The following is a 22,801-nucleotide window of genomic DNA, read 5'->3' on the forward strand; positions in this document are numbered from 1 at the left end:
AAACAGTTACAGTACACACAAGCAACCACCATTGTAAAAAACCCCTATGGGGGGTATGTGCGTGCACGTATAAGCACGTGTATGCCTGTGCAATAATGTGTATGTGTGTGTGACTTCCTGCTGATCACAGAAGGGTCATCTCCCCTCCTCCAGTATATGGCTCAACTTTAATGGTTCACCATATGCAAGCATAGGCGAGCCCCCAAATGGCCAGGAGTGACCATTCCTCAGAAGATAAAAACGCCACACATGGAACGTGCCTGCAGTTAAACAGCTACAGCTAATCACTTCCGCCAGCATCATAGATGTGTAGGGGAGGAACAGAAGAACGTCTAACTGTGCAGTTTAAGGCACGGTTTACAAATTTAAGTAACACAATGACAACATTTAACAATTTGACTCCAACAGCAGCTGTGGCTACACCTGTAGCTGCCTCCAATTATTATCATTATTCGGCTAAACATGTCACTCCTGGTGTGATTGGGGAGGGACCAGAGAAAACTACAGAGTCCCACATTGTTTTGGCAAAGTTGCACACCGATTCGATATTGATTTTAGTGACCTCTGATTGGCATAAACGGGTGTCATTACTGGAGAGCAGGCGACACTGAGGGAAATTTAAAACTGCTGGCTAAAGGTAAAAGTAAATTCAGTAAAATCATAATTCACGTCGGCAATCGTTGTCATGGTGATGCTGGGTGGGCGGGCACAGTGGACACTGAGTTTGTGAATGCGATCACTTGAGAACGAGGTGATGCAGGAGCTTCACATTGATACCACAGGCGTGTCTACTGGGGGGTGGAGGTGGGGGTGCACTGGCTGCCACCAGCATTTTTTTATTCTGGCTCAACACCGGAGAGAGTGCAGATGTTCATAAGATGTGGTCTCTTCATCTAGCTAGCACTACAGAAGAGGAGCGAAGATGAAGGCAGCAACGCTCTTTGAGCATCAGGTCATTTCAAACATCAGCAAACACACAAACTGTTGTCTCACAGTGTGTAGCTGCTAAAGGTGCAGCTGCTGTATTTCACAGAGAGAGAAAAGACAGAGCTAACGTAGTTTGCTGCACTGATGGGTTTGAAGTAAAGAACAGTGTGACTGCTGCACAGTGGTTTCATGCTCACAGTTAACTTACATCAAGCAGAGACTCATTCACTGAACTTCACCTTCAGTGCTGTCAGTGTGGAGGATGAAATCAGCTCAGGAAACATTGCTCACATCTGGCTGGATCCAGGTGTGCACGTCCACAGAGACGCTACCTTTCCCTCTTACTTCAGTAAAGAAGTTGAATCAGTACTTCAACTTTTACTGCAGTATTTTCAACACTAGTAAGTGTACTTGTACTGCAGTACAGAATAGCTGTACTTTTCCCACATCCAGCTGTCACATGGTGAGGAGGAGTCTACAGGTGAGCAGCCTATCGGCAGGCCAGCAGATGATGTCATTAGTCAATGTGGTGCTTTGTGCTGAAAACATCATTGTAATTGTTACATCAATGCTCTCTGTCTTCTCTTCAGTGCTGCTAATGACATTAATACTGCTCTGTTGGAAGTGTTTCCCTGTTTAAAGGGAGTTCTTCCTTCTCACGGTCACTGAGTCCTGCTCTCCGTCCAGCTGGTTGGTTTTCTGTCTGTATGTGGAGTCGTCACAGCACTGTGAGGACATTTTTGCTTTTGAATATTAGCTTTCTGTCTCTTTGCTGTTTCACGCTGCCTTACTCTGTGTTACTGTGGTTTTTGACTTCCTGTGAGTCTTTGTTTTTTGTGTGCAGTGTGCAGGGACACCGCGATGCCTTGGCTGAGCTGTTGTTGTTCCTCGGATGCGTTCGGAGAGAGAGGAGCGTCCTCCACTCACAGCGGCGCGTCCATTTTAATGAGACGTTACATAAAGTCTCCATCTTTATTCTGATCAGCTGGAGGAAGACTGCGAGGCTTTAATGAGGCAGGAGCGCTCTTTGTTCTCCATCATGAACATGTTTCAGCGTGCGCAGAAAAACAGAAACCCGTACGCCGTCTGCATGCTGAGCAGCTGTCGATGCTGTCGGGCCTGAACCTGAACGGCCAGCAGTGACATCAGTGCAGCCACTGTATTTCACTGAATTCAGTCTGCGGGTTCAGGCGGACGAATCCGGGCCTTTGTGTTGGTATCGGACCTGCAGACCGAGCCAGTCGGTCGGTCTGCTCATGCTCAGTAAGTGCCGTAATTAGCCAGTCTGAGCAGGTGCGCTCTCTTTGAAGGTGCGTCTTCTTTTATCTGAGCTTATCAGGTGATGCAGGGTCCGAAGGGGCTGGACCAGCCAGAATCATGATCCCTGACTGAAGACACACAACAGACACACACAAAAATGTCCAAATGATGTCAAAATATAAATGATGCCTCTGTAACGGGGGAAGGGGGAGTACTCGAGTACTTTTGTAAATTCATGTTCGTTTCCATAATCTAAACTTTGCTCTTCATTTAAACCTTCGTTGTTCTGCAGAACGAACACCTGCTCACACCGCGCCGCTGCAGACGCAGGCTCAACCTGACGTGCTGCCATTTTCTTTATGGATGAATACTCTGAACGCCCCCGCTCCTGACGCCGTTTCGATGAAGACGAGCGAAGCTCAGTTTGGTGTCAAAGAGCTAATCGCTCAAATATCACTCAGATCAGCTGCTGCGGGTCAATGGGACGCACGCTCAGCCTGCGGGCACCGGAGCCCGGCCCACGCTTCCTCAGGTGATGCTTGTTGGTCATGTGACCATGAGGAGCCTGTTAGTTACAGCTCATCAGCGTCTTTGACCTCAGCTCAGTAACGAGACTCCATCTCCATCCTCAGCTGTCCCTGTTGCCGTGACAACACCCACGCGCCTTCATGTTCTCCTCATTAAGATCGGTTTGTTCTCCCGCTTTAATGAGGCCGGCTGAAACCGGTGCTCGGCTGTCGGCCTCATTAAACCTCAGCGGCGGGCCTCGGGGTGACCTGAGGCACCTCCACCCCCGTGCCGCTGCCTGCCATGATGCTGCCTCCTCCCCACCACCTCCACATAGAGCAAGGAGCCGAGTTCAGACTCCCTACAGGCAGATAACGATGTAAACCGCTTTAAACTGCAGGGTGACTGCACGCCTCTGGTCAGGAAGGAGGGGGCGGGGCCTTGTCCTCAGCTGCTGAGGCCACAGTCGCGTGAGCAGCAGGAAGTGGGCCTGCGTGCGTGTCCCTTTAATGTGATGAAACTCTGATGAAACGCAGAGAAAATCACGGAGCAGAAAGATTCAACACGGCGGCGTTTAACCCTTTCACCTTGAGATGCTTGGCTTCATGTTTCTGTTTTTAACGTCTTCGCCCGCTGAAAGAGGTCGTTTCACAAATCTGAAGTTCTTCGGTTCATATGTTCAGGTGTCAGCGCCGCTGTGACCACGAGGCCGTCAGTCAGTGCTTTGGTGCTGCTTTGATTGGAGCGCTAAAGGTTGTTCCAGAGGTCACCGGCGTGTTTCATCACTTTTCAGGGTGACAAAGACGACCACTTTTCCTGATGCATCGTGGGTAACTAAACCTGCACTTTGCTGGTTTAGGTTGTCCGCGGCAAAGAGATGGCAAGCGTAGCGTCACGCTGACGATCCTAGAACTGAAAAATGACCTTTGTTTTAATCTTTGACTTATAAACAGCTGACCAATCAGAGCGAGGCATAGACTCTGGACGCCAGGGGATGAAAACACGTCGAGTGTCTGAACTCTTCGACAGGATGATGAAGATGAGCTCTGATGACACACGAACTGTCTGAGGTGACCTTCAGGTAGATCTTCCTCCGCAGCTGTCGCTTCATGTTTGTCTACCCAAGGCGCTCGGCAACGCCTCCACGCAGCGAGCGTCAGGCACTCCGACAAGCAGCAGCCAATAAAAACACGGCTCTAAACCCACCACGGGTTAGAGCCGAAATGTGGAATCTGGGGTGAGGCCGACCAGACTTTATTTACAAGCAGTGACATCAGGAATTCAACCACATGTAATAAAAGTGCAGGTCTGTAATCCCAAATCTCTGAGCAGCGCTGCGGTGAGGATGAGGAGCAGCTGACTCAGCATCAGCCGACCAATCAGCAGCCTCCGCAGCTGCTGATGAAACCTCGTAAGTGCAGCTCAGCGACTGAAGGAATCATGTGACACTCCCCCCCACACACACCTCCATCACCTGCTTGTACAGGAGCAGGTGGAGGCTGAACACGCTTTAGGCCCAGGATGAAGACGAGGACAAGGAGCAAGCTGAAGCGTTTCAGGAAGTGAGGTCACAGTGGGTCATTTGATCCCGGAGGTGAGCTGCGATGGTGAAGGTACAGATGGAGCCGGTTTGAGTTTAAGGGAGTTTTCTGCAGCGTCTCCTCTGTGAGAGTGTCGACCTCAGCGCTGCCTGAATAATTGATCACGCCGCTCGGGCGGGCGGGGCACTGATGAAAATTTAAAGACTCGCGTTGCTAACGGTGAAAAAGGTGGAGGCAGCGTTTTAAATGGACACTGACATTTCCTCTGAGTGTCCCGGGCTCAGGTCTCGGTCACATTTCTTCTGCTGACCTCTGACCCCCGCCTGCCTCAGAGGGGGCGGGGGGCGGCGGTCATTTGACCTCCATCTTAGACTGCAGACATCAAGGGTTCACGTTTAGATCAATTTCACTCTGTTTCACACAGACACACAGCACAGGTAGGATCTGCCTGCACAGGAGCAGCTTCGAGCGCCGGACAGGCGGCTGCAGCTTCTCGAGCTCATGAACAAAGGCGACGATGTCACAGCTACAAACATCACAAACATTAGCAAAAAGCTAACGCTGTTTATGAGTTCCACGATGTTTGTGAAACTGCTCAATCGCATCATTAAACAACTTAATGCGAATATAAGTGTGCTGCGTTCACACGCGTGTGATCGTCGCATAAACGGCAGCTGGTTAAAGAGTTCACAGTGATGTAAATCTATGCTGCTGAGACCAACTCACTCACTTCCACCTTTTATTTCAATATTTCTGCAATGAATTAAAAAGTGTTACATCCTGTCATGTGACTCTTTCATATAGTGGACACAAATACAGAATGCAGTCATTTGACCACGACGTGTGAAAATGTGTATTAAAGCAGAACGTGGCGTTTCGGCGGCTTACATCTCTGTAAGCAGGTCCTTGACTGTGGTTGGTTGGAACTGAAGGTGCAGTGTTGGAGGGTGTGGGCATGCGTGCTCTTTCAGGGAGTCATGAAGAACGGCGGTGGTAATGTGATGATGCAGCATCTTTTTGGCGTGAATCGAAGCGTATTCTTAGGGACTGGAAACGACTCCATCAAACACACTCCACTAGAGCCCTGGTGCGCACCTTTGCTCAGGTGGGTGACGCACTGTCACCAAGCAACAATCCATCGTGATCTCCTCTGAGCGCGCAGTGATGAGGTCAGTCAAACCCAATGATCTTTAGTGGCACCTTTCCAAAATGCAACAATATTGGAAACTGTAACTGGGGAGTGCACACACCTTGGACATTAATGGAAAACCAGTGGTTGTCATTCCTCAGCATCTGGGGTGGAGGCACGTTTTATGGGAATACATATCCGTCCATGCAGCCTGTGACTCCTTCCCATATTCACATGGTGGGTTGCAGCATCTGGGAAGTTCACTGCCTTCTCAAAACTCAAGTGGCCTTGCATACTCTGGGAACAACTTTCCACACTGTTGTTCTCTGACCCCTCATAAGTCCCCAATTTCTCAGTGAAAGTAAAGGTATGAGCACCTGCAGACTTACAGGAACGGGTCACGTGCGTTCAAGAACGACCTCAAAAACTGATGTCATTGAAAATCGCAGTGCGTCACTTCTGTCAACTTCTTATCGAGTGACAACAGAGACGACCAAACAAATCTAACCTGCTGCTCAGGAGCTCCGCCTGGACTGCAAACATCGGCAAAGCCAGCAGCAAGACTCCGCCTCTCAGCCCCCCCACACACTAAAAGCGACACAGGATTGAAACTAGAAAAAAAGAAACTATGTAAAAGAAGCTGGTGGAAATAAAGTTTATCCAAAAGAACAAACACAGGAAAGCGTTTCACTCGGCGTTGCCATCGTTCGAAGCATTTTTCAGTATCAAAGTGAGCGTCGCTGTTGGACCCACACAGCGCCACCTGCAGGCCAATGGGAAACTGAAACCATCGAAGCGTAAGAAGCAGTGGCTTCATAAACGGAGGTGCCAGCGAGAACCAATCAGAGCTGCCGAGTCAGAGAACAAGTCAAACGTTTTTGAAATCAAACATTTTATTTCAAGATTTTTACACAAAGCAGGAAAAACAACAACACACAAAATCTACACAACATTCAAAACCTTTGACATCACAGTGACATCACAGTCCTGCGAGGAACCACATGCGAGACGGCAGGATGTCTGAAGGAGTCATGTGACGTGTGATGTGCTTGAATGATTTAGAGGAATCATCTGAACGCACTGGTGATGTCGGCGCATAAAAAACATACTGACCCGTGACCCCTCCCCCCTCTGGCGATGACATGTATGAGACCTTCGGGCTCGCCGCACTCGACCACATGTGTTAAGGTTTCAGGCTGCCGCTGATCATGTGATCAATACCTCAGTCTTTAGACAGCACCGGGGGGAGGGGTTCCTTTTCAGATGGCTTTTTCAGCTGATTGGTTGCTACAATCAGACTAAACTGGAAGTGCTGGTACCGACACCATGTCACTTCCTGTTTTGCAGAAATTCAAAGAGATGCGAATGGACGCCATGGCAGCGGTCACGATTACATCACCGATGATGATTGCATTACTGAAAAGATGCGGGCAGAGCCTCCTTTTTGTCTGTAAATAAATGTTACACGATGTAAGTAAACCAACAAACCAATCACAATCAGCCCTTATGGCATCATCACCTTGCTCCAGCCAATCAACAACAACAACAACAATCTTTATTTATAGAGCACATTTAAAAGCCTTGGGCATACCAAAGTGCTTTACATAAAACAATAAAAGGTTCAAACATTGATAACGGATAAAAAAAATAAAAAATAACGAGTTATGTTCATAGATAAAAGCTACCAATAAGAATGACTACAGCACATGGGTAATAGCAAGATAAAAGCTGTACCACCATAATAAAAGACACCAATAGAAAGATAGGAGGGAATTAATACAAGAGGTCAATAGGTCAATCAGAACAGACCTGTGAAGTGTGAGCTAATAGAAAGGGTGGGGCTTAGTGTCCTCATAACAGATGACTGCTCTGATGTCAGTTTGACAGGAAGCTGTGAGTGGACGTGCTGAAATAGAGCATGATGGGAGGAGCCTAAAGATCACGCCTGATGAACCAGAGCTCGTTCCGGCGTCGCGGCACACCTGGGTTCTCGTACACGGCCACGGCGTACCGATCGCTGTGCAGCTCATCAGTGGCGCCAAGAATCTCCCACAGCAGCAGGATCTGGCGGCCTACCGTCTCCTCCGTGGTCGTCCCGAAGAACGGCCTGCACCCAATCAGAAAGCAGAGTCGTTAATTTGACGCGAAACCCGACGCACGCCCGGCCCACGATCTGATGACTCAGGGCCTGTCTCAATATTCGTACTTGTGTGTTGTTGCACCGGTGATACGTCATCAGTCGGAGACCAGGTACCGTTCCAATTCAAACTACGCATCAAGCCGAGGACGCGAAAAATTCCCGGATGTGTTCTCGCTCCGCCTGTTTTATCGAGCGTGCATCAGTGGTGACTTCTGTGTATTTGGTACAGCAAAATATCCCAGAATGCATTTCGTCCAAAACTCAAACGCGGCTAAAAAGACCATCTCTTTCGGGGTCACAAAATAAACTAGAATGTAGCTGCGTAAACGTCAAATATCTGCTCGATTTATCAAGATATGCATTTGTCCAAACGCGCTCTGACATTTTCAGAGACATCTGTGACCCGCCAGCTCCGTAGCAGACCGGGAGGTCGAGGATCACTATAGCCGGCGAGAACAGCGGACTCCCAGCACATCGTTTTCAACCCCCCATGGTCTTTCACTACTCGGGTTAAACATGATAGATAAGTCTCTTAGATCACTTAAACATGCTATGTTTTATTTGTTTATTTGTTGTTGTTGTTATTTGTTCCTGAGTAAACCGGTTTGGCTGAGATTAAAGTTAAGCTTCATAACTGTGGGCGACCGTGGCTCAGGGGGTTGGGAAGCGCATCTGTAACCGGAAGGTCGCCGGTTCGATCCCTGGGCTCTCTGTCCTGGTCGTTGTGTCCTTGGGCAAGACACTTCACCCTGCCGCCTACTGGTGTTGGCCAGAGGGGCCGATGATATGGCAGCCTCGCTTCTGTCAGTCTGCCCCAGGGCAGCTGTGGCTACACCTGTAGCTGCCTCCACCAATGTGTGAATGAATAGTGGCATTGTAAAGCGCTTTGGGTGCCTTGAAAAGCGCTATATAAATCCAATCCATTATTATTATATAACATATTACTCACAGTTAAACTAAGAGGGGACGGCAGTAAAAACGCCGGACCGATGAAATCATCAAGTACGCTTGTCGAGTCCTGCTCGAGTCCTGCTCGCATTCTCAGCAAGTCTGGACTTGCGTACTTGAGAATTGAGAAAGGGCTTCAGCATTCGAAACCCCCATCTGACGGGTCACTTCCTGTCACCTCTTCATGTCTGCTGATGGTTGAAGTATGACCACAACAGCCAATCAGTGCTGAGCTCGCTGCTGCACTTTAACCTCTGCAGCTTCAATCATTTAATTGTTATTGTTGTTGTTATTATTATTGTCTGATGTCACATTTCCTGTTCAGGTTGTCTTCTGTGACCCCGCCCACATCACAAACCACAATGTGGCAATGATCTTCTCACCTGGTGACCACTCTGATTGGCTGTCTGTAGACGATGCTGATGTCAGGGTCGCAGGATTGCGGCGGGCTGTGCTGGAGCGCGGCGGGAAGGAAAAACGCCGTCTCCACATCCTTCTCAAATGTCTTGCCGTCCTTCGCCATACGGATGTAACTGATGATGGGTACGGTCATCCCCAGGTATCTACCTGTACATGAGCAACAACACAATCACGTGACCTGCAGGCATCGATCGCAGCTGAACGGTCCAGCAAGCGTGCGGTGTGGCTGGCGGGTGGTGGGCGTAGCCTGACCTGCAGAATTCTCCTTGCAGATGAAGCGCATCAGCTTCATGAAGGCCATGGAGATGCTCTGCTCGTACAGGTCGTCTCCTCGTGTCACGGACGCCCAGTGACCGGCCGGGTACAGCCGCTCCTCGTACTGCACCTCCCCCATCTGTGGGTGGTACCACACATCAGCACTGACGGAGAGGGGGCGGGGTTAGGTTTTAGGGTCAGGGCATTTACCTTCTCGTGGCTTGAGATGGGTGTGAAGGGGAGGGGCTCCCTCTGCTGGCTGTTGCGTGTCATTTCCTGTATGGGTCCTCTCATTTCTGGAAAACAGAACAGGAAGTTCTGTTTTCTGTGCAGTAATTGATTACACAGCAGTGAAGATTTCATCACAGCAGATGTTTTTCTGAAAGTGCTGTAACGGACTTTAAGGATGTAATCATTTAACCACCTTCTTCACTCACTATGGTTTAACAGACCTCTCTGCATTGAATCATATCTGTTATTAACCTCTGTCTCTCTTCCACAGCATGTCTTTATCCTGTCTTCCTTCTCTCACCCCAACCAATCACAGCAGATGGCCCCGCCCCTCCCTGAGCCTGGTTCTGCCGGAGGTTTCTTCCTGTTAAAAGGGAGTTTTTCCTTCCCACTGTCGCCAAAGTGCTGCTCATAGGGGGTCATATGATTGTTGGGTTTTATCTGTATGTGTTATTGTAGGGTCGACCTTACAATATAAAGCTCCTTGAGGCGACTGTTATTGTGATTTGGCGCTGTGTAAATAAAACTGAACTGAAGTGAGACAGCAACCAGCTGAGGAGAGGCAGCAGTGGCTACCACGAAGCCTCCACCATGGATCAGAGCACTACGGTGGGGCGGCGCCACTCAGACAGGTAAGTTTTCATTCTGAGTGGCTACACCCCTTTTTGGGGCGAAATATGACAGGTGAAAAAAAACACCTGAATATCTCCATGCTGAGCATCAATCAGAGGCCTTGTACAGAAATAAGCACATAAACAATCAACCCCTGATCAATCAGTGCCTGCATCACACAGAAACTGGCCCCACCCCCTGACCTTGAGGAACTGACACCTGGTGTGTGCTGGCGACAGCCTGCCAGTGACTCATCAGGCGCTCCGACTCATCTTCATCCATTGGCTCGGGGTTGTCTGTGATGTCATCGTCCAGCTGCTCGTCATCCAATCCATCGAGATCCTCCAAAGAGATCAGTGCCATGACCTTCGACCTGCAGAAAATCTGCTGAGAGGAGGTGGGGATGCGACTCCTGCAGAAAGATGAGGAATTTGTCAGAAACATGTGACCCAGAAAAGCCTACTGCAGCCAATCAGAGCTAGCCATGATTGGCTCGTGTAATAACCATGTTCTGCACGCACTCAGAACACAATTATGCTATAACAGGAACCCTGTTTTAACCCTAAACCATAACCTTTAACCTAAACTCTTTCGGGTGAAGTACCCATCCTTCACATCATCGTGGCCTGACCTGAGGCGGAGCCAGGCTACAGCGGAGGCGGAGCTCCAGGTTAACTGGTTAGAGTTGTTTACATATTCCACACTCCGGGTACCACATGTTGCATCGTCTTGATGCATGATTCTGTTCATCTGGATGTTTTCAGTGGGAGAAACGTTTCGTCATCATCAGGTGACGTCTTCAGTCTCAGCTGACTGCAGGTTTCAATCTTATAAACAGGACATTTGCATAATGACTGAAACCAGCCCACTGAAGGACAATGGGCTGGGAGGTCCTTAATCTTAATTATGCAAATTCTCATGACCACTGATCAATGGCCGGTCTGTGCTAAGGCTAGCGCGGAGCCACTCTTAGCACAGCTAGTTCAATTAGCAAACGCTAAGCGCGATATTCAGCTCCCGGTCAGAGCGCTTAGCTCGATCCGGTTCGTATTACCAGGTTCTGCACTCACCTGTCCGCCAGGTGAGACCACAGATATCGACGCGTCTGTGAAACAGAACAACAAAGCGTTTCTTCTTTTCCGCTTTCGGCAGCCTAGCTGCTTCACGACGACGGCACCGGAAATACGTCACCGTCACACTACACACTACAAAAGAAGAAGAGAACTCACACATAGGAAGAATCTGTCTAACAAACCACAGTAAAAGTAATAAGAATATTCGTGCTTTGTTCAGGACAGAATCTCTAACTGTCCCACATGTGGTCTCTTACTGGGATTCCTTTGTCAGTGACATTAACTGGAAAAGTATGGACAATTCCTAACAAGTATCTGTAACGAATAAAGTGAAGGAAGTCTCATTTAAAATACTGCACAAATTTTATCCTGCTAATCATTACATGACAAAGTTCAAAAGGGACATAAATGTGAGCTGTGGATTTTGTGGAAGCCATCCTGAGACTGCAGCACCTCTTCTGGATCTGTTCATACGCTAGAACATTTTGGAAAGACTTCAGTAGATTCATTGCTGGACATCTCTACAAAGACTTTACTGTGAAACGGGAAAATGTTGTATTTTGTTTCTTTCGAAGGCAAAAAAAAGAAGATGTTTACTTTATAATAAACTTGTTAGTTATCTTAGCTAAATTTTATTTTCACAAATGCAAATACAGTAACAAAAACCCTAATTTTAAACATTACTATAATGATGTTTTATGTTACATAAAATTGATTCGTGGATGACTTAACCAAAAGGCTATGAAAACTATTACTATTTGTAGTAATTACAAATTATTTGAATGTTTGTAATTCTTTGTATTACACCCCCTGGCATATGTTAATTTTGTTCTGGTTGTATACATGTTCTGTATACTGTTTCTTAATAAGGTTTAATATTTACAAAAAAAAAGAAGAAGAAGATGATAACTCCTGATTAGCCAATCAGAGAGCAGCGCAGTGAACGGTACGTTTGCTACTGCAGCTGCATCGTCATCAATGATTCATGTGAATACACCTGATCAGGTGTTCTGTGAAGGCCGATCGTGGCTCAAGAGTTGGGAGTTCGCCTTGTGAATTGGAAGGGCGCCGGTTCGAGCCCCGGCTCGGACAGTCTCGGTCGTTGTGTCCTTGGGCAAGACACTTCACCTACCACCTACTGGTGTTGGCCAGATGGCGCGATATGGCAGCCTCGCTTCTGTCAGTCTGCCTCAGGGCAGCTGTGGCTCCACCCGTGTGTGAATTGGTGGATGACTGGGTGTGTAAAGTGCTTTGGGGTCCCTAGGCAGGACTAGTAAAAGCGCTATACAAATACAGGCCATTTACCATTTAAATTTCACACCCAGGCCTCAACTCTTGCGTCCAGTGCCAAACGACTCACATACCGGTCCGTGGCTGTGGTTGGGGACAGTTGTGACAGTCAGGTAACACCTGTCCACTGTACAAGTGATCAGACACATGTTACTAAAGCACAAGGTCAGAAAGAGAACACCCAAATACTGCAGTATTTATTTGTGGTTGCTGCACACAGCAAATACACTCAGGTTTCCTCACATGTACACAGGCTGTGGTGGGAGTGGTAAGAACACAGGTGTGTTCAGCAGCATCGAGTGGACGTTGCTCCGCACTGTGGCTGTAACACTCTCTGCTGAAGGAGCGCTCGTCTGGTTCACCTCCAAAGACAAACCTCAGGTTACCTCGAGGGGTGGAGCCAGCCTGACAAAGTCTTGCTCCTCACGGCTGTGACTACTTTTAGGAGTTTTGACTGGTCGCTGCAGATGAGCTCATAGTAACGACACGCCACCTTAACATCTGGAACCAAAACTTTATTTACAAAAACAAACCTGCCGTCTTACAGTCATTTAACCTCAACATTAAAAAAAAAATACATCTAAAACTATTAAAAAACAAACAGGAAGAAAAAAATGAATTGAAGGGGCGGGGCTCTGGTGTGATGTCATCCAGGTTAGATCAAATCAGCAACTGCAGAGAGAAAAACAGTGAACCAATCAGTGAACAGAATCAGACCGACAACAACAACAACATGCGAACAGTGACATCAGCAGGCCCCTGATTGGCTCCCTCGTACCGTTCATGGGCATCTCGTCGATCTGGGTGGAGTAATACTGCTCGATGTCTCGCAGGATGCGGATGTCGTCATTCTTCACAAAGTTGATGGCCACACCCTTACGCCCATAACGCCCCGACCGGCCAATCCTGAAGGAGGTCAGAGGTCATAGCATTAGTCACGAATAAACACCCCCTGCTCTCCTCAAAGGACCACCGGACCCAAACCTGTCTAAGCCCCTCCCCCAAAGCACTCTGCTCAAGTCTCCTCCCTGACTGGTGCAGAAGGACACGTGGGGACTAGTTTGTGTGGAGGGATACCTGTGGATGTAGAGCTCTCTGTTGTTGGGCAGGTCATAGTTGATGATGAGTGAAACCTGAGGAACATCCAGGCCTCGAGCCCAGACATCGGTGGAGATCAGCACACGACTGAAACACAAAAACCCAGAGGTCAGTCTCTGAATCAGAATCTGGTCCTGGTCCTGGTCCTGGTCCGCTCACCTGGCTCCTGATCTGAACTCCTTCATGATGGACTCTCTCTCCTTCTGCGGCATGTCTCCGTGCATCGATGACACCGTGAAGTTGGCCTCCCTCATCTTCTCTGTCAGCCAGTCCACCTGAAACACAAACACACTACGTTTCCCATGATGCTCTGATGCGCTACACCTGCTCACACAGGAGGACGTGCACAGACCTTCCTCTTGGTGTTGCAGAAGATGACGGCCTGCGTGATGGTCAGCGTGTCATAAAGGTCGCACAGTGTGTCGAACTTCCACTCCTCCCTCTCCACGGCAACAAAGAACTGCTTTATCCCCTCCAAGGTCAACTCATCACTGCGGCCGAGAGACATCAACATACAGAGAGAGAGGGTGAGAGTAAGGTGGGATCAGGTTTCACTCTGAATAATCTCAGCTCCACATTTCTGCCAGAAACCCGATCCGCATCCTCGTCAAACTGACCGTTTGACGAGGATGCGGATCGGGTCGGTCATGAACTTGTTGGTCATCTCCAGGATCTCGTGCGGCAGCGTGGCACTGATCAGGACCACCTGCGTGGCGGGGGGCAGGTAGCGGTACACGTCGTAGATCTGCTCCTTGAAACCTGGACACAGAAAGCCGACAGGAAGTTAGACGCCGGACAGGTGTTTCAGTCTGGTGGTTAAGGTGTGACATCACAGAGTTCTCAGGTGTGTTCCTGCTCCAGGTGACACGCGCTCACCTTTGTTGAGCATCTCGTCTGCCTCGTCCAGGACCAGCATCTTGATGGCTCTTGTTCTCAGGCTGCGGCGCCGAATCATGTCTGAAGTAAACAAACAAAGGTGAGCTCCTATTGGCTATTGCAGTCAGAGGCTGGCCAATCAGGAGCCAGAAGCTGAACAACTTTTTACACATGGTGCCCAGACATTTCCTCCAGACACACAGGAGTGATTAATAAAACTCCATACAGCGTAATGTTGTGATATTTAGTCTGGCAATATCGAGATTTTATTATAAACAAGAGTAATAAAAGCAGTTGCTTTTTCAGGCCAGCAGATGGCGCCATTTGTCGCTAGCGTGTCAGCACCTGGGAGAAAGTTGGTAAAACAAAGATGGACGCAGAGAAAGAAAACGCTTCGACGCGGCATCAGAGCCAACGCTGCCTTTCCCGTCTACACGGGACAGAATTTTAAACATTTACAGTACAGTGACCGTCAAAACCATGAACAAATATTGCCGCAAAGTCTATTTTGCGACACCATGGAACAAACGATAGCACAATATGAAACGATAAATGTTTTTATTTCGTCATTCGAGATATATCGAACAGCCTTACTTCAATGTAACATCGTCTGTGTGTGTGAGATTGTGCGTGCAGAGAACACCCGGAGCAACCGACTACGTTCTCCTCTCCAGCGAGACCTCAGAGCACAAACAGAACCTTTTACGTAAACGAACATGTTTCACATGTTTCCAGCAGCTCTCTTTCATGGGCTCAAATTGTGGTCATAAATATTTTGAACTTGTAAATCAGTTTTGTATGTGTAAAAAGAATTTCTGTTTGGACTTAGTCAAGTCTTCACTCAAGTTTCAAGTTACACGTACAAATTTTGACCTTATTTTTCTTCCTTTCAGCTGATTGGTCAATGTCATGTCAATCACAAATTTAACTATCCAATCAGAGTTTGGCTATTGGAGGGGTGCTTTATGGAGCTTCAGGTCCTGAGGGAATAAATGTCCTTTTACATGCCAGCCCAGCGTTTTCCTTCAGTGTTGTGGAAATGACACAGTCTTCACTAGTGGGGATAGTTACAAAGCTTTCTGGTTATGAATTAACGATACATGTTTTTATTGAACATTTGAAGAACATTTGAAAACAACAGAAACTCTTGTAGAGGAGATAAAGTCAGAGATAGAAACGACAGGTGCATCTAGTACAGGTAGAGCTGCTGCACACAGAGCCCAGCAGCCAACGCAACAAATCCTGGATCCTTTGCCTTTAGTTAGCAGTTAGCATTAGCAGCACATGCTGCGTCCGATGTGAAAGGACCTTCATGCTGCGCACTGTGACTCACAGCCATGGTCCCGGGTCAGCCCTGACTTTGTGTTAAACTAATCCTAAAGTAATAATGTATTTCTAACCACTGATATAGCACAACTTTATCCTTTCAACAGCTGCTCAAAGTTAGGGGACCTAGCTGCTATCGGATATTTATATAGAGATCCTCCAGCTTCAAACTGTATCACCCTTCAAGGACCTGCAGCTCCGTAAAGCCCCCCTCCAACCCGGTTGTTCAGTGATGACGTGACGAATCCTACTTCCGGACCTAAAGTAGTCTGCGTTTAATATGGCTTTTGTGTTGTTAACATGTTTAATGTTTTGTATTTTCTTCTATTTGATCTCAAAAAGCTCCTAAAACAGTCAGTGATCACTGTTGACCTCCCTCGGCTTTTATTACCGCTAATCATTTATTTAAGCTCAGTTTTTAAAACCTTAGGATGTAACTACAGCCCAGCCCATGCAGCAGTATATGAATGACTAACCTCGTATTGTGGATGGATTATCTCAGTTGTTCTCCTGGCTGAAGTTTGGTCCTTTTACAGCATCCTGCCATGCGATTACATTTGTTCCTGACCACCGAGAACACTCACGTTAACTTTTATCGAGTGGGAAAAAAGTTAGCTTGTTTATATTATGCTAACATAGCTGTGTCGCTAGCGGTCACGTAGCACATCATTATATACCAGCTAGCCCAACTTCAGTAACCCTACAAACGTCACTGCTGTTTAGTTTTCTGTCTTCATTTATGCTGGAAGTGATAACAGAGCTGTACGTTTTAATTTGTTTCCAAAACCCCGCAGTCAGGACATGCTATATTGTATTTAGATAGAAGCTAGCGAGCTAACTCCCTGCTAACTTCTAACTCCGTTAAATGTCATAAATTCCGTTTTCATGGATGCCTGGATGTTAAACTCAATTGTTACACCTGGTAGAGCAGAACGCTGATCATTTTATTAAAGATGAAAGACTTTAGACAGTTTTTCAACTCTCAGTAATGCCACAGTGATCGTTTGATATATGGACCTGCAGCGGAGTTTAGGCCCAGACACGGCTAGTGACGTCAGACTGAACAACCGGACAGCCAAACCCATCTGTTCTCTGATTGCATAGTTAAATTTGTGATTGACATGACATTGACCAATCAGCTGACAGGAAGAAAAATAGAGTCAAAATTCGTATTTGTAACCTAAAACTTGAGTGCAGAGTTTCACACGCATAAGTCCACACACAAATTCTTTTTACTCATACAAAACTGATTTACAAGTACAAAATATTTATGACCACAATTTGAGCCCATAGTCTTTCACATTGTTCACGTTATGTGTGTGATCGTGGAGCAGAGCCGCGGCTGCGTCCAGCTCTGACAGGTTTATGAACAGACAGGTGTAAGCCTGGTGGAGGTGGGTTTGCTCCAGTGAAATGCGACATGTTGGACAATTTCCCGGTCCCAGCCCTGTGGGAACAGCCCCTTCCTGGTGTGGAAGTCCTGACCTCAGCCCCACAGAACAGCACGGGGCTGTGAGCCTTTTCCTCCAGCATCGACCTCACGGACGTGCGTCCAGCCTGTGGATTAAGACCGGGAGGTCGATCGAGTTCACGCGAACATGAAGGCAGACGAGCGAATATTTTTGGCAGCGTAGTGAACGACATCACGCCTCTTTCACACTGCCAGGCCAAAGGCACCAGCAGATAAACGTTTTCACTTCCTGTTTCAAGGTGGCGTTGTTAATGGGCTTCTCGCCATCCTGAGCGCCGAGATCATGACCTGGAAACAGGTTTCGTCTGACTGGATCCCGTTTTATCAAATTATAATTTGAATGTGGAGCGTCTCCCACCTCAACCGATCGGACGCGACGATGACAGCAGGTGCGGGTCACATGACCTACTCAAACTCACCGAACACTCGTCCTGGCGTGCCCGCCACGACGTGCTGGCCGTAGTCAAGCTTGCGTATGTCCTCGCCCACGTTGGTGCCCCCGATGCAGGCGTGACACTGCACGTTCATGTAGTCTCCCAGAGCGAGCAGCACCTGCGCACACGTGCAAACAGCCAATCAGAATGCAGCACATATGATCACAGGTGATCGGCCAGCTGTGACGAGGCGCAGGCATACCTTTTGAATCTGTCCAGCGAGCTCTCGAGTCGGAGCGAGGATCAGAGCCTGCGTCTCCCTCACCTGCAGACAGGAAACGCATCACAGTGTCACAATAACAGTTTAACCCATCTGCTTGAAAAGGCCACGCCCACCGAGGCTGCAACAGACTCACCTGGATGTCGAGACACTGCAGCACAGACACGCAGAAGGTGGCGGTCTTTCCCGTTCCAGACTGAGACCTGCAGACAGCAGCTGTTAGAACATTTGGAGGCACGAGAGCTACACGGCAACAAGAACAGCGAGGGAAGAGGAAAGGAGGGAAGGACGAGGAGAGAGGAGGGAAACGCTTACTGAGCGATGACATCACGGCCTTTGATGATCTGCTTGATGGCTCGCTGCTGGATCGCTGACGGCTTCTCAAATCCTGCAACACGAACACTGCGTCACTGCCAGAAAACTTTATTTACAACTAGCAAAGTGCACAAAACATCTGTCCTTCAAACAACTTTATTTTAACCCGGCCACAGGTTTCTCAACATTCTTTTAAATGACCATAATTCTGAAACACTTTATGCAATCTGAAATCCTCCCGGGGTTCCTGAAAGCAGCGAGACGACGCCTCTCAGTGACATCAGGGTCATTACAGTAACCTGAAGCACGCAGCAGCCCCGGGAAGGCGAAGGCGGTCCCAATTAAAGCTTCCTCCTTTTTTCCACAGATTTGGGCGATATGACCCGGTTATCTCCCGATAACCTCATCTGTCACTAAATGTGCTTTTTCTGTAACTCGACCCGTGTGAGGCGTTTTCAGCGGAGTGTTCTGACCGATGCATGAAACCATCTATTTTTAGATAGAAGTTGTAACGGCCGCCATTTTCTTTGTGAGTCTTTCTACGCGGCGTGCTGCGGGGAAAACGCCCGTTGTAGCGTTTGAGTCTGAGGTTGGTTTGGAGCACCTGACGTCCGTAAACTCTCTCCACTCTCTGCCACCTGAGAAGAGCTCTGTGCTGTTCGAGTCTGAGGTGGCGCCGCTTTGTGCCAGAACTTACATTGTGCCGTTTTCCGTGTCAGACGTTTCATAACCAAACCGTGTCCGCGCAACAGAGGCGGCCCTCGTTTAGGAATAAGGTCCTGGATTTGTGTGGACTGGTCCGTCTGTTTGCAGCTACCTGGTTCTGCCTCGTCTAAACTGGTCGTGCTGGGATTCTCTGTCCCCGCATCCATAAACAGTGGATTTCGCATCACCGTGAAACAAACGATAGCATACCGCACAGCCCTGGGCCGGATGTATCCTTCGTAGCCCACCCTATCCCAGGATTCATTGCGAGGCGATGGTGATGATGTTCAAGTGGGTAAAGAGTAAACTCCACATTTATTTGTGTAGAAATGTTCCAACAGTGACGTTAACTTCCTCTTCCTCTGCTCAGAGTCTGCTTTAAGCTTACAGACACCGTGACGATACTTCAGCCATCAACACAACAAGCTGAGGTGCAGACAGGCTGCTGCAGCCTTCACTCTGACAAACATCGGCCACACTCAGCGTCTCTGCTCGTTCTGTTCGGTGGCTTTAACTAAAAGAAACTAATGACTGTCGATATTTTTGATTTAGTTGTGCTCTAAGTGCGGATGTAAAACAAACATTTTATTGAAGAATGAGACGGTTATTTCATAGATGCTCTTAAATAAATCCGACGGTCTCACGGGCAACTCGTTTGGAAAGATCTACAGCAAGTATGTAACCAGGACTAATTACTGCAACTCCCAAACCTGCAAAGGAACATGAACACAGCCGGTTTACCCAGCACTGGCCTCACACACATCACACCACATTATTAAAACCATGGTGATTCAGGTGACTTTGGATGGAATAGGTTCCCCATCAACAGGTTCTTCTCTACTGGGTTCATAAACACAATTTCAGACCAGTAAAAACATCGCTTCATGAAAGCGGTGCTGGTGATTCTGTTGTCTGTGAAGGTTCTCAGTCATCCAGGTCATCGTAGTCAAAGGAGCTTGCAAAGAAAAGCGTCTGGACTTCTTTAAGTTGCTTGAAGACGTTTCACCTCTCATCCAAGAAGCTTCTTCAGTTCTAAGGTCTGAGTCTGCTGAGTCTTGTCCTGTGGTGTCTGGTCTTCTTTTAGAAGAAGACCAGACACCAGCGAGGGAGGATAAGAAGGACAGACGCAACAACATTGTCATCCCCTATGTAGCCGGTGTATCAGAGAAACTCAGGAGTTTTCTCCAAGCATGACATCCCGGTGCATTTCAGACCCAGCAACACGCTCAGACAGAAACTGGTTCACCCGAAAGACAAAACGCCAAAACACAGACTTAACAATGTGGTGTATGCTGTACAGTGCAGCGAGGAATGCCCAGACCTCTACATTGGAGAGACCAAACAGCCACTTCACAAGCGCATGGCACAACACAGAAGAGCCACCTCCACAGGACAAGACTCAGCAGTCCATCTGCATCTTAAGGATAAAGGTCACTCTTTGAGGATGCCAATGTTCACATTTTGGACAGAGAGGACAGATGGTTTGAAAGAGGAGTGAAAGAAGCATCTATGTCCACTGTGAGCGACCATCTTTGAACAGAGGCGGGGGTTTACGACACCAACTCTCTGCCATCTATAATCCAGTTTTGAGATCCCTTCCCAGACGCCTTAACGCCCACTCACATCCTGGGCCATCTGACCTCAGGAAATCACATGATAAGGTGGGACCAGGTTTCACAATGAACACACCCGAAACTCTGGCTGATTGGGACCCACACCCAGTTTCACACCTTGGCTCAGGCGATTAGAGGATCATCAGGGGGTCCTTTGTCCCTCTGTGGGGGGACACTCCCACTAGGTTTATATCTGGGACTCTCCACCATTTGACCTTAGAACTGAAGAAGCTTCTCGGATGAGAGGTGAAACGTCTTCAAGCTACTTAAAGAAGTCCAGACGCTTTTCTTTGTAAGCTCCTTTGACTACGATGCTGTTGTTTAAACTTCACCGAGGTTATAATCAGCTGATAACAGCGATGCTAGTCTCTCTAACATCTAAGGTTAGAGAAGATCCCGGCTCTACCACACCACCACCACTTTGAAAATACTGAATTTAGTGACAGAAAAATCTAAAAAGTATTATAATTATCTTACTGAAAGCATTTTTTTCTAATCCGGTTAAAAGGAAGCACATCCTTAAAGACTTTTAACCAAAATATCAGAAAAATATACATCTCACATCCAATCCTTCCTAAAAGAAGAGCTCAGTTTTAACATTTTATATGAGTTTTACCCAACTAATGATTTTATTACACTCAGATTTAAAGTGGATGTTTTCTGTGATAGACAGAATTTGTAATGCCTGCAGGCCGGGGAATCAGCTCACTCAGTGCTGAAGTGGAATTTAATTAACAGTTTAATGGAAAACATTTTATTGACAAATGGGGAGAATTCAGAGCTGATCTCGAGCTGTTTGAAGAGTCTCTGAAGGTTGTTCGGATCAGCCCACAAATTACTTATCACTTAAATAATTTAACTGAACATGATCAACAGATGAATGCTTCTTTGTTTGTACACATTTCAATAAAGTTTTTGTTTCCTACATCACACTGAGCCATGGACCAAGCCGGGTCACACACCGGCTCAGCAGCCCCAGAGTCCGGTCTAAAGTCAGGTCTATCAGAACATCTGTTTCTCCGCCACTGAAAGTGCGCAGACACGTTAGCAGGTCGGGCTAATGCTAATTGGAGAGCTTCTGGAAAGAACTAAAAGCCGGAGAGTCAGACTAACGGCACCCCTCCGGATACGATGCCCCCGGGGTCGAACCGAGGACAGTGAAATATCTTTAATTCGCCTACTCAAACACACTGCGCCGACTTTAGCTTTACAGATGACTAGCTGAGCTAGCTTTCCCCCGGAGGCCGCGCCGAACCCCGGCCTACCGTAGGCGTAGATCCCGCGGAGAAGGTCCTCCCGGAGGCCCATGGTGTCGAAGGTAGGGGTGACGTCCACCTCCTCGCTGGTCTCAAACTCCACCTTGGTCATATCTTCTTCCTTCAGGATCCTCTTCCTACCCTGAGCCCCGGCAGCAGCCATGTTCCTCGGAGCTTTTAATCCTACTGAATGTCGCAGAAGTCCGGATTCACCAGTCCGCGCTTCGCCGCGCTGCTAAGCTAACTGCTAACGAGAGAAAGAAGCACGTGTCGCTACGCCGATGACGTCCGCAGCGGGCGACGAGGATTTTACGTCACAGCAGAAAAAATAACAAATTTCCGGGTTCTTTATCAGCGTACTCGGAGGCCGACACAGAATAAAATGTAAACCTGATCGAATGATGACAAACTGATCAATACATGAATAAGAAAGTGTCTCAGTGATCGATCAACACGGGACAGACGGCCCTTCTGAAAACAAGGAATAACAGCCTATAACTATATATACAAAACATTGTATATTTGTACATTTGTTTCCTTTCCCCCCCGTTTTTTCTGGTAATACTGTTCATATAAATATAGTGCTGCAGAACTGTGCACCCTCCCACACACACACGCACACACACACGTTTGCACTGAGTTGGAGACAATGGCGTGTCCAGCGGGGTGGCCTGGGGGGCACAGGCCACCCCCCAAACCAGACTGGCCACCCCAGGTGCCACCCCAAAGGCAAAACAATAAAATTCAATCAAATATCAAATGTCCGATTATGTTTTCACGGTGACGCTTATGGAACGCCAGGACTGCCATAATGAATTAATTAAATACACCATTAAATAATTAATTAAATGTGGCAATAATTAATTAAAATTGGAATTAATTAATTAAATAAATAGTTATGACACATGTAATTAATTAATTATTGACACATTTAATTAATAATTTATGTATTTCACATTTTAATTAATTATTGACACATTTAATTAATTAATTATTGACACATTTAATTAATTATTTATGTATTTCACATTTTAATTAATTATTGACACATTTAATTAATTATTGACACATTTAATTAATTATTTAATGATATATTTATTTATTTCATTTTGGCAGTCCTGACGCCTGGCTCTCGTCATGAAATAATTTTATCT

The 22,801-nt window shown here is 47.4% G+C and overlaps 2 protein-coding genes across 2 annotated transcripts; both read right to left on the reverse strand.

The window, feature by feature from the left end:
- Positions 1 to 6,239: 6,239 nt before the first annotated feature.
- soul4 (heme-binding protein soul4) lies at positions 6,240 to 11,175 on the reverse strand. The gene is made up of 6 exons (XM_082536044.1): positions 11,041 to 11,175; positions 10,174 to 10,382; positions 9,338 to 9,423; positions 9,125 to 9,266; positions 8,836 to 9,019; positions 6,240 to 7,471 (listed from the first exon to the last, which is right to left on the reverse strand). Exons 2-6 carry the CDS (start codon positions 10,331 to 10,333, stop codon positions 7,297 to 7,299), a joined length of 747 nt encoding a protein of 248 aa, XP_082392170.1. The 5' UTR covers positions 10,334 to 10,382; positions 11,041 to 11,175; the 3' UTR covers positions 6,240 to 7,296.
- A 1,652-nt stretch (positions 11,176 to 12,827) lies between these two features.
- eif4a3 (eukaryotic translation initiation factor 4A3) lies at positions 12,828 to 21,951 on the reverse strand. The gene is made up of 12 exons (XM_082535317.1): positions 21,657 to 21,951; positions 18,074 to 18,146; positions 17,895 to 17,961; positions 17,741 to 17,803; positions 17,524 to 17,656; positions 14,308 to 14,388; positions 14,049 to 14,190; positions 13,784 to 13,922; positions 13,591 to 13,706; positions 13,411 to 13,518; positions 13,112 to 13,239; positions 12,828 to 13,005 (listed from the first exon to the last, which is right to left on the reverse strand). The coding sequence occupies exons 1-12, from the start codon at positions 21,808 to 21,810 to the stop codon at positions 12,989 to 12,991; spliced, it is 1,221 nt and encodes a 406-aa protein (XP_082391443.1). The 5' UTR covers positions 21,811 to 21,951; the 3' UTR covers positions 12,828 to 12,988.
- Between the last annotated feature and the right edge of the window lie 850 nt (positions 21,952 to 22,801).

Source organism: Aulonocara stuartgranti (genome assembly GCF_965226115.1).
Source record: "Aulonocara stuartgranti genome assembly, chromosome: 6".
Lineage (NCBI taxonomy): Eukaryota > Metazoa > Chordata > Actinopteri > Cichliformes > Cichlidae > Aulonocara > Aulonocara stuartgranti.

Coding starts and splice junctions, on each gene's coding strand:
- eif4a3 (XM_082535317.1), bottom strand. CDS start 21,810: ATGGCTGCTGCCGGGGCTCAGGGTAGGAAGAGGATCCTGAAGGAAGAA. Junction 18,147..21,656: donor CCGCGGGATCTACGCCTACG/GTAGGCCGGGGT, acceptor TTCGTGTTGCAG/GATTTGAGAAGCCGTCAGCG. Junction 14,191..14,307: donor AGACGAGATGCTCAACAAAG/GTGAGCGCGTGT, acceptor TTCTGTGTCCAG/GTTTCAAGGAGCAGATCTAC.
- soul4 (XM_082536044.1), bottom strand. CDS start 10,333: ATGGCACTGATCTCTTTGGAGGATCTCGATGGATTGGATGACGAGCAG. Junction 9,267..9,337: donor CCATCTCAAGCCACGAGAAG/GTAAATGCCCTG, acceptor TACCACCCACAG/ATGGGGGAGGTGCAGTACGA. Junction 9,020..9,124: donor CTGCAAGGAGAATTCTGCAG/GTCAGGCTACGC, acceptor GCTCATGTACAG/GTAGATACCTGGGGATGACC.